The following is a 17,722-nucleotide window of genomic DNA, read 5'->3' as shown; positions in this document are numbered from 1 at the left end:
GGTAGGGGATCCACTTCGTATCGTCATTCTGCAGGAGCGGCCCTTGCGCGCCAGCGAGTGCGAGCGTCGCCCGCAGTTCTTCCACACCCGCCACGACCGCCAGACTGTACTCCTGCCTTCACATCATTACTCGTCTTCGCTTCTAGTCATCGCTGCATGGAGACTCGAAGCTGAACTCTAAGCGCCCACCATCGACACCAACCGCGCACCGGCGCCTCCCAACGTGTTTTGCTCGCCGCGCAGCTTCCACTCCTTCCCAACCTTTCCGGATAGTTCGTCTTGGGCAGGACTGCGAGTCTCAAGGTCTGGGAATATAGAGACGCTCGTATATGTTCAGGGAACGGAGTTCCGAATTCAACAGCCATGCGCGACAACAAAGATCTGCGCCGTACAACCTGACATGAGCCCTTTGCGGGCATCTGTCTCGTCCAAAAAACCGTTTCGCGCTGAGCGCGACCCAAACAGTCCGGTATGGCTCTGATAAACATTACCTCAGTCGCCGGTGTCTGTCTCCTCGCCTATTTGGCTACCTTCGTGTTACTTGCTGTTATCCGGATTGCGACCGGGATATCCGTCCAACGTATTGGCTACTTCAGCTTGCGGCATATTTCATTCTCCCCCAGAGAAGGATTCAGGGTAGACCTGCGAGGCCTCGGCCTCAGTCTCCACAGACCGACATTTGCTCAGCCAACATGGGTGAGCCTCGTATTCTCCGAACTGAAGATCACGGTCGATCCGGCCACCATTGACAACCCGCCCTCCAAACCCAATGGCTTCTTGCGAAGAACTAGCACACCACCCGAGAAGACTACCAACAAGAAGCCGAGGAAGGATAAGAGGTCGCAGCTCTGGCAAAAGCTGACTCACGTGAAGGAACAAATTAAGCGCCTGCATCGAAGAATCAAATGGCTTCGAATGGTTGATATACGGGCCGACGACACAAGCCTGGAGGTCTTGAATGTTGGCAGTGTTCAGGTGACCGGCTTCACGGCAGCTGTACATACGCGGCGGAAGCTTCTTGACCGTACGCGATTGTTCAGACACAAGAAAGATCCGCTGGGCACTCAGAAACCTGCAGAATGGATCTTTACCGTCCGGAGCGTTCTCCTAGGGGTTGGCACCAACGAGCCAGTGGAGGTCTTGGATGCCATGACTATCAATATTCACGGGCTGATCTATCGAGACAAAGAAGGTCTTCGAGATACATCGATCGCCCTGAAAGCAGGTCGCATGTACATTCCCGTGGACGACCTGTTGCAATTGAGCCGTCGAAGTCAAAGTCTCCGGCGCCGGGCAAAAGAAGAAACGCGCGCCTTCCATACCGTTCACCATCCAATGAGCCCTCTCAGTCCTACGAGTCCTGTATCGGAGATCTCTTTGGAGGATGTGGTTGAAGAGCTTGATAACCCTGGCAGTCGAGAGGCGTCTATAGTGCAAACCGTCGCCGACTCAAAGGAATTTTTCAGCTCGATCTTGAGGGGCGTGCAGGAGATCCAGGTCGGTCTAAGCTTCATTCGCGTGTCGAAGGAGCTGGAGACTTTGCGGCAGGCCAATCTGCCACTGATGGCCAATATCGTCACACACGAAATTGGTATCGATTTGCATCGACTCCAACACAATACGCCTGCCCACCGCATGTACTTTGCCAAAGAAGATGTCGCGCACCAGGCGCTCCTGGCAGCCGTCTCCCTCTCAGTTACGTTAGACGAAGACGACACCAAATCTCACAAGCTGATGTACATTCCCATGGCTACAACAACTATCAGGACCACTCTGCCATCGAAAACGATGACTCTCTCACAGGAGCAAGACATCTCGGAGCGCAACAAGAACATACTCTTCGCCAATTTTGTTGTTACTTCACCGTCACTCGATTTAGTGCCGCAGCATATCATTCGACTTCTTGCTTTGCTGCCAAATAGATCAGAGCCTAGCTCTAACACGGTTCAAAGCCGGCATCGCATGGTATCCAAGCTTCTACCAAAGGCCAGCATCAAGTTCTCGGTACACGAACCTGTTGTCCGATTTGTTTTACCGGTGGCCGATCCCAAGTATGCGGAGCCTGGTGAGTTTGATATGATCATATCGGCCATATCGTCCATATCTTTGGACCTCGAATCGTCGCACTCGATGAGTGGAGAGCTGCTGTACTCTCTGGCGTCCAATTTTCGGGTTGTGTCCCATCAGCTATACTACCAGTCTGCATCGGGCCAGAAACACAACCTCGTCGTCACTGAGAACCTGGAGCTCAAGATCAATGTATCAGCCTCGACTGAAGTTTTAGTTGTCATATATGGCAACTTGAAAACGTTCTCGGTCTTGATGGTTCGGGAAGAAGTCAGCCAGGGCATCTACAACATTGTCCGCCATTTCAGACGCAATGTTGAGCCTGAGAAGCTAACGCCGAAGCCTAAGAGCCCTCAATCTGCATTCCTGCGCCGAATTTCTCCATGGCTGTTAGAGATCCATCTCGAGGGCTCAAATTGCAGCATGGAGACCGCTGGCGTGGATTCCAGCATCTCCTCTCAAACCAGAGGCGTTGCATTCGAGCTCGAGTCTTGGAATGTGGACTACCGATCCCAGCAGGCCGAGATCACACGGAGCCCTACAAGCAAACGCAAAACGAGCACTTCTGTTCGCAACGATGAAAGCTTCTCTCACGTCCATCATCTATCACCACCCACATCCCCTTCGAGGGGTGGGCGAACGACACATCCTACGGATGGCCGCCGTTTGACGATGCACGGACGCAACCTGGAGGGCTTTGTGATCGAGAATCTCGACCGATGGGAGGCAAATCCTTTCCTTTCCGTCCCGCGGTTCGAAGTCGCCTGCAGCACTTCACGCGATCTTCAGAGCCCAATCTTCCACGTCCATTCTGCCGTAAAGGCAGTATACCTCGAATTCTCGCTCTATCGTTTCTATTCAATTGGCATCGCTGGATCGGTTTTGAGGGATGCCTTTACCGGCCCAGTGAACGCTACCCAGCCCGTCTCGACCACTGTGACAAGGCTAGAGCCCGAAGCTCCTCCACATTCTCGTTTCTCATCCGCTGGTCAAGTCGAGCTTACGACGATTGACGTGAAGGCGTCCTATGTCCGAGTCAAAGCCTCGTTGCCTGCAGATCCTCCTTTAATGTTGCAAATCTACAACCTGGCTACAGGCCGCCATAGGTGGTCCGCGCCGTTCTTACGCTCTGAGTTGCTTCGGCTACATGTGCAGTCGCCCTACATTAAGGGGGCATGGGCGCGCCTGGTAACCATCAACAATTTCAGAGTGGACATGCGCCACAGCAAGAAGAAGACGGCGAGCGGATTCGTCGAGGAGAACTCCGTCGATGTATCCATGGACTTCACCAGGCTGGCGTGTCCGCATGGCCTTCGGATGTATCTCGTCTTCGATAACATCGTCAACACTGTCAAGTCCATCGAGCAATTACACCACCGATTCAGAACACGTACGAACGAATACATCCTTAAGAAAGAGCCGAAAGGTCCTGCGAAGGTGCCTCGAGTTTCCGTCCGATCCCGCGCTTTCATGTTCGAGCTCGAGGACGATCCATTCGAATGGAAACTAGGCTTGATATACCACGTAGGTCGCGTTGAACAGAAGCAGCGGCTTGCAAGAGAAGCTGCCTATAAATTGAAGGTGAGGAAACTCAACGAAGAGAGATTCCAACGTGGGACGTCTCGCCACCGACGGTCATCCAAGAGCAGACCTCCAAGCCCGAGCGCCAGTGCAAGCTCGACGCCAATCAGAGCGAACAGTCCTGAACGATCAGACCAACCTCGCCGAGCCAGGTCCACTTCCCGCGGTCGCAGTGGACGTTCAGCCACGAGGATTAGATACGATCGGGACGGTACTTGTGCTGTTACGAATACATCGAAACTCAACGCAGATGATGCTTGGCAAAAGCTGCAGGAGCACAACGCACGTAGTTGGAAGAAGCGAATTGACTGGATGGTGCTTCTCCAGAAAAACACCGTCAAGAATGTTCGCAAAATGTTCACGGGTGCTGATGGAGCGCCTCACGATGAGCACGAGCACGAATCGATACTCGACATCCCCTATAGGCCAGGTCTACTCGACATCATCATCAGCGACTTTCACCTTGTGATTGATAAACCTTCTTTTCCTCTGGCAGACTTGCCTAAGTTCCTGCACGAGGTCGGCAAAGGAATGCCATATTCCATGCAGTACTCGCTCTTAATTCCAATGAGTCTAGCACTAGACATGGGGGAGGCACGGGTCATGCTCCGCGATTATCCGCTGAATCTCTTACATATTCCAGCGATACGATCTGGTCAGCCTCCACGGTTACCAAGTTGGTCGCTAAGATCCGACTTTGTCATTGCCGAAGAGTGGCGCAACGACGAATCAATTCGACATGTCAAAGTCGACATTGTGCCCAAAGGACAGCAGAATGAAGGTGGCAGCGAAATCCCAGGTTTCTCTATCGATGTCCGGCGTACGGTGTCCCCTGTGAAAACCTACTCCAAACCCGTGATCGATATCAATACGAGCTTGCCCACGACCATCTCCTGGGGTACCTCCTACCAACCTGTTATCCAAGATATGATGATGATCATCGAGAGTTTCACGAAGCCCGAGGTCGACCCCTCCGATCGTGTCGGTTTCTGGGACAAGATCAGGCTCAGCTTCCATTCCCGGCTCACTGTTAACTGGAAAGGGGATGGAGATGTTCAACTCCGCCTCAAAGGGTCAAGAGACCCGTACGTAGTCACGGGCTTCGGTGCTGGCTTCGTCATGTGCTGGCGCAATGATGTCCAATGGCTGATACATTCCGACGACGACCCAAGGAAATTCATGACTGTGCGCAGTGGTGAATACGTTCTAGCGATACCTGATTACAGCCACGAAGCCCGGAATGCACCAGAGATGAGGTCTGATAACGACGCAGACAGCTTGACCAGTTCCAGTAGTCAACGGAACGCAGCCATTTTCCAGAAGGTCATCATGAAAGTCTCCGGCAATGTGCAGTGGACTGCCGGTCTTGTCTTCGAAAGAGACCTACAGGATGGCGAACGATCCTCGGGATTCAGATCCCACTACGATGTAGTATTGAAGAATCCCAAACAAGTGCCTGACTTCGACCATACTGACTACGACGCGTTTCAAGGCTTTCGCAGCAACCATATCCACTTGTCGGTGGCTGTTGCGGCGCCTTTCGATCGCGACTGGAAGTCCGAGGATATCGCAGTGTCCGAGAGCTACAACAGCGTGCATTTGACGCCGCGATTCTTCTCGCACTTCTTCGACTGGTGGTCTCTTTTCTCAGGAGTCATGTCGCTACCAATCAGGCAGGGCCCCCTGTGGAGGGGGCCAGACAAGAGCAGCAAGAAGTTTGGACGGCATCTGGCGACAATCAAGTACGGGCTCCTACTCTCACCGCTGTTCATCGCCCACGTGTACAAGCATAAGGACGCCGAAGACTACCAAGAAGATGTCGTGTCTGCCACAGGACTCAAGATTCGCATCGATAGTTTCATGCTCGATCTGCACCAGCGGCGAGAATACTTTGACACACTATCCAAGGCCAGATCGAAGCAGATGCGCACAAGTGGGATGAAGATCAACAGAGCAGAGCTCGATTTCGTACGTGCCGACCTTCGCGCTCTTTCAGCCAGCATAGCAGGCACGACAGCGGAAGACATGAAAAAGGCCAATGCCGAAATACTAAGCGCCTATCAAGATGTCGCTCCAAACGTGGACATGAGCCAGTTCGAGATCCCCGATCTAGATTTCAGTTGGATTGATATGGACGACTTTGTCGAGCTCGACTGGATTCTCCCAGCCGAGTCTAACCCTGAAACGAGGATCTTGCCTCTAGCATTCACACCGAGACTAACTTACTTCCGTCAAACAGAACACAATGACTCCGTTCAGGGTGATCAGTCCCGAACTAGCCCTTTTGGCGATGAAGATTCACACTTTTGTGTTATGTCTACCCACAATGACCCTAGGCGCGTCCAGATGAACTTGATCGACAGCCGCCTGAATGACATCAATGAGAAGCTGAAGAAACATGATAAATTAATGGGCGAGCATGAGCTACGAGTCGTCCGGGACGGAGACCATGACACCAGTCTCAAAGAGGCTCATGACTCTCTCTTGCAGCAAAAGATCGAGCTTGAAAGCAAGCAACGCTTTCTCGAGCATGGTCTCAAGAGACTGGGCCGGCATGCTTATCCAGGAGAACAGACGGATGCCGATCAGGCCTCCTCTCGGGGAACCTCACAGGCTGATGAAGCAGACTCTTCACCAAACCCCAGTGAAGGCACCCATATCGACATTGATGGCCTCTTTTCTGCCTCTCATGACGAATTTGCCAGCGACTTTAACAATCGCTTCATTATTCACAACATCCAGCTAAAATGGAACAACTCGTTGCGAAATACGATCCTCCGCTACAGCCATCAAGTTAGCCAACGCCGTGGTTTCGTCTACTACATGTCAAGGAGGGCTGTCAAGTTCATCCTCGATATCGTTGAAGAGCAGGCAAAGGCAAAGCAGGCTCAGCGCAAGCAATCCGGCCAAAATATTCCGTCGATGCCGAGTGTCATTTCCCCGACCGAAGAGAAGGACGAAGATTCGGTAATCGAAGATCGCATTCAGCAGTTACTCAACGATGCGAACCGCTTCGTGAACGTAGATGGAGATACCGATGATGTCGACAACGCCCCGCAGAACGATGACACTATCCCCGAGGTCACAGAAGGCATTGCGGAGAGCTTCCAGCCCATGAACAGCTACCACCTCCGTCTGATAGCACCTCAAATCCAGCTGCAGGGTGAGAAAAACACCAAGTCTGTGGTGCTGGTCTCAGCCAAAGGCATGCAGCTCAAGATTGTGGCTATCATGGACAAGGCAAGGATGTCAGACGATGTCAGTGGCTTAGTGCAGCGCCGCTACGCTCTGGATATGGATGGCGCCCAGTTCTTTGTCACCAATCAGAAGCGTTTGGCAAAGTACTTGCATTTGTACAGTGGCAACCGCTACGGCAGTCCTCCTGGTTCCGACTGGCCGCCATGGGTTTCTCTTGAAGCAATGTTCGACTTCCACCTGGATCCGTTCGGGTTCCAGCGAGTCATTCAGAAGACCTCCGCCCGCTTGCAATACGACAAGTACAACCCGCTGCGTCTGAAATACAATGAAGAAGTTGGAGGCAGCAAGACAGATCATGTCAAGAACGCGTACGGGGCTGAAAGCAGGATGGACCAGCTGTGGGTCGATTTCCCACGGATTCGGGCCAGTTGTGACTCGGCGCAATACTACACAATGTACATCATTGTCTTGGATTTGCTGCTCTACAGCGAGCCGCTGGAGAAGACTCGAAGTGAACGGCTCGAGAAAATCATGCTTGCCTCGGACTTCAGTGATCTTCGAGGCGCTCCGGAAATGGCGGAACGACTACAAGAGCGCATTCGACAGCTTGAAGAGTTGAAGCTTCATTTCCAAATCAATGCCAAGTATCTGGACAAACAAGGGTGGGAGGATAGGATCCACCTCGAGAAAGACCTCGCCAGCTGTGAAGATGAGTTGTTCTTTATTATGAAAGCCATCAACACCTCCCAGCAAAGGAACGAAGATCGTAAGGACTCGGACAGCAATGCCTTCCTGCGATGGTATCTGAGCGCCTCCGAGATTGTTTGGCACCTGATGCGGGATAAGGACGAGCCTCTTCTCGAGTTCCAACTCGGTCGTGCAGTGTATGAGCGTATTGACAACAGTGACGGCTCAAACCACAATGCTATGGAAATTCAGCACATTCGCGGATGGAACCTGCTCAAGACTGCTCTGTATCCAGAAATTATTGGTCCTTACTACGACGAATCATCGAAACGAGGCAGCATTGTTGAGCATCAGAAGATGCTTCAAATCCACTGGTACATGCTTGAAGCCATAGCCGGCATCCCAGTGCTAGAAGAGTTCCAGGTTACCATGCACCCCCTAAAAGTTCAGCTTGAGCGCGAACTAGGCAAGCGACTTTTCGAATACATTTTCCCAGGAATCGGCTCAAGTGCTTTCGAGTCGGGCAACTTCTCACCACTGAATGTCAAGAACATGGAACCACTGGGCAACGATGACGACTCGGAAAGCGAACAAGCACGCTTGGCTCTGACACCAAATCCTGAACTACAGCCTACCAATAGTGAGATGCGCCGCACATCTTCCCCTGGTGCAATGGGCCGGCGACTCAAGCCAACATACAATCTCAACTACGGTGAAAAGTCACCGACTTCGACCAAAGACAAGGATAAAGAGCGAGACAAAGGTCGAGGCCTGGGTATCTCATCCGAGCACGCACATAGGCTTTTCAGACGCCATGATAGCAGCTCTTCCCACGCGACAGTATCACAAACCCCAGTCCCAGTCCGGAAAACTTCCGCCTCGTCTCTTCGCTCATTTGGCAAAACTGCAGGCTCTTCTACCTCCCTTTCAGCCCTCGCACTTTCGTCGCAGCAGAATGCTGACACGCCGTCTTCATCTCGGTGGCACCTTCATCGAAGCGGATCTCACGAACAGCGCTCGAGTACCAAGTCCACTGTTGGTAGCAAGGGCAAGCCCACAGACGACGTTTCCCAAATGCTGTCCCGTGCGTCCAACTATATGACTCTCGCACACGTCAAACTCGACTCATTCGTCCTGTGTCTGTCCTACAAGGGCAAAGGGGAGCGCAACATCGAGGACCTCCACGACTTCGTCTTCCGTATGCCGACGCTTGAATACACGAACAAGACGTGGTCGAATTTGGACCTGGCTCTTCGCCTCAAGAAAGATGTCATCCGGGCGCTCATCAGCCATACCGGAGCGATTATTGGCAACAAATTCTCACACCACCGGCCAAACAAAAAGGCGCAAGACCGTTTGCGCGAGATGGCCAATTCCAGCACCCTCATTCCCAATACGGACAGCCTCCGCAATGTCGAAACCAACTACACCACAAGCGAGTCGGCCAGTCTCTACTCCTTCAGCCAAGACAACGAGGAGAGCCCGCGCAGAAGTTTTCAGACCGATCACACAGGTCCCAGCACGAAGATGCATGCCAATGGCCACAAAGTCGGTGGCAGCAGCCCCTTCGAGAGTGCTCCGTCCAGCACCTTGCTTCGCGCTGGGAGCTGGTCACACGTTGGCCCAGGCCTCCAAGTCCCCTCAAAGACTGCCACACCTAACGGCTCAGGCACGGCTTCACCTATTCCGCCTGCTATGCGCCAGGGCTGGGGGCAAAGAGAGGATAGTCAGGCGACGATCCGCCCAAGTACGTCAGGCGCGGTCGGTCCGAGCATAGGAAAGTCTCTGCTCAAGGACGCTTTTGGGCGGCATTTCAGCAATGCCGGCGACAGTATGAAAGGGCGTGTGCGCTTCGGACCGTTGGGTGGAGGGTTGATGAGTGATGTCCGCAGCATTAGCGGCAGCAGCAGTAGAGAGAGGCGAGGTAGCGAGAGCATTGGGCCAGACGACAAGAGAGATGGCGATGACGGTGAGGACAGCGATGGCGACGGCGCGGATGGCGAGAGTGGAAGGCGCAAGAGCGTACTGATGCTCGGAAGGAAGGTCCTAGGAAAGCTGAGCTAGGAGCCTGGCCGGACGAGGGTGATGAGTGGTGACGCTGCGAGAAGCAGTAGTAGTAGCTGGACGTTTGGGTTTGGGTCTGCCATTGGCATTGGCATTGGCATTGGCGGCGCTGGAACCAGATCGGCGAGGACGAGGGCAGGCAACAGAAGAAGCCTGACGAAGACGAAGAATGAGACCAGTCAGAGTACGGTCACGTACGTTGGTCTCTGAGATAGGAGGGAGCGACAACAGGTCTTGAATGGGGTTGTTTCATTGTATACTGCGGGTCCGAAATGGGCCAAAAGGGGAGCTTGCTACCATTCCAGCTAAAGACTGGGGGAAGAGGATTGTATGTTTGTGCAACGATATATATTGGGACGTTTGGTCTGGGGGCTGGCTTTATTGATGCTTCATTTTTTCGGGGGTTTGTGGCCACTGGCGATGGAGGGTGCGAGGGCTCTTCAGCATGGTGGTACCTACCTACCTAGCTAGTGTTTGTTAGTGACCGAAAAAGATTCCTTTCTTGAGAGACTTTTCAGGGAGAGACCTGGTTTTGTTGGTGTAGCAGCTTTGACTTGATTGAGACCTTTTGAGGTTGTGGTGAGGAGGCAGAGAGAGGGGGGAACACCGAGGGGCGGGGCAGTCTCTTAGACGGAAATTTGATATGGACTCACGTTTGTTACTTGCTTTTGCCGTAAATTCCGTGCCAGCTTTGCGGTTGTGTCTTATAGCCTAAGGGGTTGAAAGGTTGGGCATGGGTCAGCTTGATTGGTGGGCGGGGTTGTGGCGCTGGGAGAGTGACTTTTATATTCATTCGCGTCTCACCACTCACACATCTGCTTTAAAGTCTCGAGGGGGGCATTGAGTAATGCGTCTTCAGGCAATGTACAGTTGGTTCGTGAAGAGGTTAAGAGGTTTTGGCTAGGTGGTAGATATAGCCTGGTACGTAGCGTCGGTCTGGAGACCTGGTCTTAGTGAGTAGCGTCTGTCATATCGCTGCGCTCGTTCTGTCGTTCATGCGGCCTTCCTTGATAGGCGATTGCTGCATCATGGCATAATGTAGCCGGCTGCCTCCAGATTTCCAAGGGCATGTGATGTGAGATGGGCCGGTGATGACTCTCTCGGTACGAGTTGGCTCACTATCATGATGTCTTCGCCGCGTCGGTGTCGAGCAAAGCTTCAGGCCTGCTGCGCAGCGCCTGTGACAGGTGTGCTGGATTGTTCACGATGCTCGTTGAGCACACTGTTTCCACCACTGCGCTCAGACTCGCTCACCGCCTCACCACTCGCAGCCTGCTCCAACTCCGCCTCTGCCGCCTTGCGCTTCTCCTCCTCTAACCGCTCACGCTCCTGCTGCTCCGCAAACTGCACACTGCCTTCAAGCCAACGCGGTTTCTTGTAATTGACCATCAGCTCATTGCACAAGTATGTGTCGAAGCTGGGGTACAAGTTGATGAACTCGTCGAAGAACCAGATGCCAGACGTCAGCTTGTGAAGTGTAGCTTCGACCTTCATGCCCATGCGCATTTGGAGGGTAATAGCTTGCTCGATCAGGAAGACGTACTCTTCAGCTGGCTGCTCAGGGTCATCTCGGTCGAGCTGCGCCTGCTCTTGAGGCGAGAGGTCCACGGGTGGACGCTCCGGGTTCTCCCAAGGCTTGGCGTACACGGTGCAGACTCGTCGGAAGCTGCGGAAGCGGTCGCCGTAGATGTCGTGGATCTCCTGGTCGGTGAGGCTGGGGCCCTCGATGCGCGTGATCTCGAAGCCGGCGCTATGACGGGATTCTTCGATCTTGACGACGACACCGCCTGTCTCTGCATTGCGAGGCAGTTGGTTGTGCTTCTGGAAGACGTGTTCAGGAGCCTGGCATGCGATGCCCAGGCCGACTATCTGATTAGCTGTCTCCTTAGTCAAGCCAACAAAGTTGACTTCTCCCGGGTTTTGGGGACCATAGTATGTCTCTCCATCGTAGTTCTGGGCAAACTGGCCGCCGCAGAGAGTGGAGCATGCCATGTTGAAGTCGCCGGGAAGACGACGCCGGATTTGGGTGATTGTCCACAGCTCCTCGGCTGCTTTCTTGCAGAAATTGCGAGTCTCTGTCACTTCTTGATCGTATTCCGGACAGACTCCGCGCTGCAGTAGGTATTGCATGAATCGCTCGAGGGTGGATGTCACCTCAGTAGTCTTTTCCCAAGTTTCCAGCCCCCAGATGTCGCTAGCGCGGCGAGAGAGGAAGGCCTTCATGCAGCCGAGGAAGTCAATTGCGTAGATAGCATCTGGGGAATCGACGTTGTGTTTGTCGGTGCCAATCGAGACTTGTGACATGGCAATGGCCAACTCGTCTTTGGTCATATCGGATGTGTCGAGCGTTTCCTTGGACTGGAACATGTTGGGACCGACATCGATACCACCATATGCGAGATATTTGTAAAAGACATCCCTACGCTCTGGAGAGAGTCTTTTGGTCCGTTCAAAGCGTTGAATGGCAGTGAGGATGCGATTGATGAAGGGCGCGTCTGGTGGATATAGCGCTTGCTCTGCTTCGGCTTCTTCAACTGTGAGCGGGCCATCAGCGTAGTACTCTTCCATGCCTGTAGGTTTGCCCTGAATCAATCAGCTAACGCGAATGTTGGGAAGGGCGAGTTGCGTACTGCGCCTCGCTTGCTCTTGGGCTTAGATCTCTTCTTAGACTTTTTCTTTGGCGCTTCACCGTGCTCGACTTCAAGTTCAATGCTAGGCTCTCGATTGTCACCATTCTCGTTCTCTGCATTCACTTGATTGTCAATGGCCATTTCACCGGCCCCAATGCTCTTATTATTGGCTGAATCGGGAAGTGGTTGAGACTGGCCTGAGCCGCTGCCGTATGGGTTGTCATGTGGGGCCGGCTCGATCGGCATGGTGTCACCGTCGATGGTATCCAACCCTTCTCCCGGAGTCTGAGATGCCTCTCTGACCGACTTATCACCCGAAGCGCCGGTTGACTCTTCTGCGTAAAGATGAGTAGGCGATTCCATAGTGGCGGCAGTGTAGGTGGGAATGCAATAAGTCCTACGCAGAAGAAATGGCAGAGAGGCTGTCAAACGGGAAAGAATATCAGGGCGTACTCTGTTATACTTGGAACTTTGAATGGGTGGGTAGACTGATATATATCTTTTTTCAGTGTTTGCGTAGTGACTGCATACGGCTGGCAGATGGCAAACATTTAAATCGAGCCTTGGGTGAATTGCTCCGAATGCCAGTTGCCTCATCTAAAATCATGGTCAGCCAATGCAATTTGGGTGACTGATGGCGACAAGGTCTAGCTGAGCTGCTTGCAGCATATGTGTTGGGTCAGGCAAGGCAATGCTCAAAGCAAGAAGATGGACGGCGGGTTTCTTTGAGGTCGAAACAAGGCAACCATGCCTAACGCCATCAGGTTTAGGCCGGCCTTACGGGCGATAGTCCGGGTGTCCCCGGTCTCCGTACCTGGCTCTACCACTTAAACTTTTGTGCCGTTGGTGAGTTATAGATCAGCGCAGACATGGCTTTTCGGTACTTTGTCGACTGGACTGAGGCACGGGACGAGCAGCCACTCCAACAGTATATGCGTGACAGATTTGTCCTATCGCGACAGCGGGTTGATGCCAAGATGAAACGATCAACCCTGAGCCGCTAGACCTGCGTCTGCTGAAACCGCCATGCACTAGGCACCCAATACTCTTTACCAGCACTTGCAACTCTAGACTTGCAACAACAACACTCTCCACGACCAAAGTACGAGTTTTACAATGGCAGACGCAACTGATTCCGTCCCCTTCGCCCATGGCGCCGCAGGCCAGTACGTCCTCACCCCCACTACCCCTCGTCCTCTCTGCAAGAGCCCGCCCCCTTTCGCGGCAAAGGGCTTCACTAACCATGTTCCACTTCCAGTCAAGGCCTCACTTCCAACGCCTCCGGCACCGTGCTAACCAAGCCATGCACCGCCGCCGAAATCGCCTTCTACCAGTCCGCATCCTCCGACCCCGCACACGAGGCGTTTTACGCGCACATGCCCACCTTCCTCGGCAGCCTGGCGCCCGCCGCCGACCAAGCTGGTCTCTCGAAACTCCTGCAAGGCACAGACGGCGTGGCGCCGGCGGCAGCCCCCAAGGGCGACGAGAGTGGAGAACAGCAGCAAAACAAGAGCAAAGACGCCGTGCCTCTGGGCAAAGACGAAGAGTGGACCCCTTCGGGCGGCAAGAAGATCAAGACGGGTCTCGCCATCTGTTTGGCGAACACGGCGTCCGGCTGCAGCAAACCCTGCGTGCTGGATCTGAAACTCGGCGCGCGGCTGTGGGATGACGACGCTCCGCAGGCGAAGCGGCAGAAGCTGGACGAGGTCGCGGCGGAGACGACGAGCGGATCCTTGGGGTTCCGCGTCGCGGGCATGAAGGTTTGGGTTGGGGGCCAGCAGCAGCAGCAGCAGCAGCGTCAAGCGCTGAGCAAAGAGGAAGAGGGCTTCGTCACGCTGGACAACGGCTACAAGAGCTACGACAAGTTCTACGGCCGCCAATTCAAGAACGCCCAAGACGTGCGCGCGGCGTTCGAGACCTTCCTGCCGGCACCCGACAGCAAGTACCGCGCCGAGATCGGCGGGCGCTTCGTGCGCGAACTCGAGAGCATCATCTACATGCTCGAGCGCAAGGAGAGCAGGATGTACAGCGCCAGCGTGCTCTTCGTGTACGAAGGGGACGAGGCCGCGCTGGGACGCGCGCTGGAGTTCGAGGAGCGGAATAGACGCGCGGATGAGGCGGGTCAGGATGTGGATGTGGATGTTGAGGGTCCGCAAGGGTTGGGCAAGGATGAGAATGACGAAGAGATCGAGCCAAAGGTGCATGATGTGCGCTTGATTGATTTCGCGCATGCGCGCTGGACGCCCGGGGAGGGGCCGGATGAGAATGCGCTTAGGGGCGTGAGGAGCGCGGTGGAGGTTTTGAGGAGTGTGCTTGGTCTTTGAGAATGAATGGGTTGAGCGAGAAGGTGTTGGGGGATTTGCTTGAAGTACAACAAACAGACTAGACTAGATCGATGGGTACGATGCATCTACCATTGCGAGAGAAAGCGTGGCTATCGAAACATCGTCCACAGTCTTTGCTTGGGAGGACTTTTTGATTCCATCACCCAACCCAACGCATATGCTACGAGTCCTCTGATCTATCCTAGGAACGCGCAGGCGCGGCGCCCTGCTTTGCAGCTCAAGCACACCTTCAGTTCTTCGTGAGTTGATGTTCCCAGCCCGCTGCTGCCAGCCCCTACCTTTTCTTAGTTTTCGCCCTCAATTTCCTGTCGCGAGCAAGACCCTGCGGCAACTAGCCGTGTTTCTGAGATATACTCTCATTTATGGTGTTCTACACCATACCGAGCACGCCCTCCGGCCAGCCAGCCCAGATGACAGCCAACGGCATGGGTGGGACTCTGCCCACCATGGGGCTGAGGACGCTGATCTTGCCTCTGGCTTCGTCTACGTCGGTCACGTAGAGAAACCCGTAGACCTCGGCGTCACGCAGCTCGTCTTGTTCCGCTTCGGGCTTGGCGTGCATAAGCGCCAACACACAACTGCGCATCGCTGGCTGGGGCGCGGTGACTCTTTCGAACATTTGACCCGAGGGGAGGGGTACGCCGCCACCGGTGGTAAAGGAGGATTCTGGTACGAAGTCGCCCGGGAGGAATTCGTCGACTTCGCCGGTCGCTACGGTCGAGGCGAGGGTGCCGGCGGCGAAGGAGCCGATGCGTTGCCATACGGACAAGGTTGAAAAGTCGACTTGTTGTTGGCGGGGCTGGAGATTGATGCCGTTTGACAGCTTGGGGTTGCCGTAGAAGTACGTTCGGATCTGGGCGGCGCGCAGGGCTGTCATATATGCAGCGTCGCGGTCTACGCAGCCGCCAGACTTGGTGAGGGAGACTACCGAGATGGTGGGTGTAAGGCCTCCGTTCGTGGATGAGCTATTGGTCACAGGCTTGCCATCGAAGCGTTTAACAATGTCGTTGTAGAGACGTTCTGATCCAAGGCACGCAATGCAGTCAATGGAGAACTCGGAGATGACGTGTGTGAGAATGTCGGCGTTGGTTGTGCTGCCGCTTTTGGTGACAGACAGAGAGCCCGGAGTATCGATGATGAGGCCAGAATCACGAGCTTCGACATCCTGAGATATACGACCAGATACGGCTAGGGAGAGTCGACTGATCTGAGACTTGTAGAACTTTCCATCTTTGTGCGCGGGATCGTCATGGCCGTAGTAGTAGACGAGGGGCAGCTTGACAGGTATTGAGCCATTAGGACCGCTCATTGGAGCAGTACCCCATCCTTCCTCGACATCAAGGAGAGTCTTGAATGTAGTGGCTGTCAGAGTGCCTGGAATACTCATGACGCCTTCTTTGGGATCGAGATTGATCAGGACTGGAGAGCGATCGGCTCGCAGCGCATATCCCACCAGTGTTTTGGCGAGGGTGGTTTTGCCTGCGTCGTCAGAGCCCAGGATGAGTAGACGTGGAGCAGGTCCAAAGCCGGCTTTAGCCTTGTCGCGCAGACCGTCGAGGGCGAAGTGGGTGTTGACATATTCGTGCATCGGTGTTTCCCGTGCAATGTATTCGCTCTGGAGAGAGTCGCCGCGGACTTCGAGCCTGCATCCTTCCCAAGTATAGACTGCAGCTTTCGTGTTGGTGAAGTTGTAGGTGTTTCCCAGGACGAGCTCAGTTCCGAATATTTCAGCAGATCCTGTCAGGACCTAACACAGTCAACAGTGAACGCGATGCGGAGGGTAGTTGGCTGACCTTGACCTGAATGTATTTGTCCACAGCAACCTCGAACCTCCATTCCGACTCCTTGGCGAGGTCATGCTGGGCAGTTTCGACTTCGGTTACCTCTTCCGGCTCAGTAAGCCCGAGGCCTGGTAACGACATGCTGGTGCCATCGCGTGGGTGCAAGTTGGCGTGCGCAGGGTCAAAGTCCTGCGGCGTGGAGCAACGTCGACCGCGCAGTCACTAAAGTGGGCCCGGAAACGCTTGGCGTATGGTAAGGTGGTAAGGTATGGTAAGGTCGAAAGCAAGAGCTTGAAGTTGAGAATGAGTGTAGCTAGATGGTTCACGACTTCTCTTTCGTCCTTACTTCTCTAGTTCCCAAAGCCTCCAAGTCCTGCCCTTCCACATGCCGCGGAAGAAGTCGCGCAAACCGTAACCCTGCTGCCATCCATCACCCTGGGTCCTTTCGTAGGAGATCTTCCAGAATATCGTTCCGTCATAGCATGCACGAAAGTCTTCTTTCCACACCCTGCCCTCTCTCTGAAGCAGAAGCCAAGTTGTTGACCACTCCATGAATGCAAAGCACCACCCCCAAGGATCCCACGAACACCGATTCTTCTGCCAGAGTTTCCACATCTCATCAGCGCTCAGACCACCCACGTTGTCCTCATCAAAGTACTCAAACATCTCATTGAAGCGATCCTCATTGAAGTCTCCATCAAAGGTGTAGATGCCACTGTCTGAGCCGTGCTTAGACTTGTTACCCGTGTCGACGTAGATGCGGAAAAACGGATCGGGGATCCAACTGTGGCCAAGCCGAGTTGGATAGGAGAAGAATAGCGGTATCAGCAGCGACCCCAGCGAGTAGACAACGTTGAAGCCCAGCTCTCGGAATCCTTGGTAGATCTGCCAGGGCCAGATAATGCCATCGCAATCCTGGTCCCAGAACAGCACATGCTTCTGCAGCATGTTCAAAGGCCGGAGAGGATGTCGTGCCGCGACCTGATCCAGTGCCTGCTGCTCAGGCCTCATGCCAATGCTGTTGTTGGTACCATTCACCTCGTGCTCATCTCGGTGTTTGACCCGCTTTTCAGGCGACATCTTGGCTAGAGATGAACAGGTGGGGACGACTGACTGGCAGTTGTGCTTGGGTCCGGTTCGGAATCCTAGGTAGCCGTATGATCGTCTGATACGCGCATCTCAGCCGGTAGTAGCGTATAGAATACGAGACAGAATAGCTTGAATCCCAACAGATTACCTAGGTGCATGTTGGTGATGCGGAAGATGCAAGCCAAGACATTGCACGAGTGGGGTCCGCTGTGTCGGTCACACTTCAACTCCTTTCCCTCCGTTCATCTAGACTGGTAGGCTGAAGACGATATCAAGCACA

At 54.0% G+C, this 17,722-nt stretch overlaps 5 protein-coding genes across 5 annotated transcripts; 2 read left to right on the top strand and 3 right to left on the bottom strand.

The window, feature by feature from the left end:
- Positions 1 to 471: 471 nt before the first annotated feature.
- HMPREF1541_03627 (uncharacterized protein) lies at positions 472 to 9,597 on the top strand (the record flags this gene model as incomplete). The annotated part of the gene is made up of 1 exon (XM_008717978.1): positions 472 to 9,597. One exon carries the CDS (start codon positions 472 to 474, stop codon positions 9,595 to 9,597), a length of 9,126 nt encoding a protein of 3,041 aa, XP_008716200.1.
- Positions 9,598 to 10,755: 1,158 nt separating this feature from the next.
- Positions 10,756 to 12,590, bottom strand: HMPREF1541_03626 (uncharacterized protein; the record flags this gene model as incomplete). Its single annotated transcript, XM_008717977.1, has 2 exons — positions 10,756 to 12,180; positions 12,228 to 12,590. The coding sequence occupies 2 exons, from the start codon at positions 12,588 to 12,590 to the stop codon at positions 10,756 to 10,758; spliced, it is 1,788 nt and encodes a 595-aa protein (XP_008716199.1).
- A 753-nt stretch (positions 12,591 to 13,343) lies between these two features.
- HMPREF1541_03625 (uncharacterized protein) lies at positions 13,344 to 14,551 on the top strand (the record flags this gene model as incomplete). The annotated part of the gene is made up of 2 exons (XM_008717976.1): positions 13,344 to 13,393; positions 13,486 to 14,551. 2 exons carry the CDS (start codon positions 13,344 to 13,346, stop codon positions 14,549 to 14,551), a joined length of 1,116 nt encoding a protein of 371 aa, XP_008716198.1.
- Positions 14,552 to 14,942: 391 nt separating this feature from the next.
- Positions 14,943 to 16,494, bottom strand: HMPREF1541_03624 (uncharacterized protein; the record flags this gene model as incomplete). Its single annotated transcript, XM_008717975.1, has 2 exons — positions 14,943 to 16,319; positions 16,366 to 16,494. 2 exons carry the CDS (start codon positions 16,492 to 16,494, stop codon positions 14,943 to 14,945), a joined length of 1,506 nt encoding a protein of 501 aa, XP_008716197.1.
- Positions 16,495 to 16,695: 201 nt separating this feature from the next.
- Positions 16,696 to 17,433, bottom strand: HMPREF1541_03623 (uncharacterized protein; the record flags this gene model as incomplete). The annotated part of the gene is made up of 1 exon (XM_008717974.1): positions 16,696 to 17,433. One exon carries the CDS (start codon positions 17,431 to 17,433, stop codon positions 16,696 to 16,698), a length of 738 nt encoding a protein of 245 aa, XP_008716196.1.
- Between the last annotated feature and the right edge of the window lie 289 nt (positions 17,434 to 17,722).

Source organism: Cyphellophora europaea (assembly GCF_000365145.1).
Source record: "Cyphellophora europaea CBS 101466 unplaced genomic scaffold supercont1.3, whole genome shotgun sequence".
NCBI classification, from domain to species: Eukaryota; Fungi; Ascomycota; class Eurotiomycetes; order Chaetothyriales; family Cyphellophoraceae; genus Cyphellophora; species Cyphellophora europaea.
Note: the sequence above shows the minus strand (reverse complement) of the source record. Positions and strands in the feature narration are given on the sequence as shown.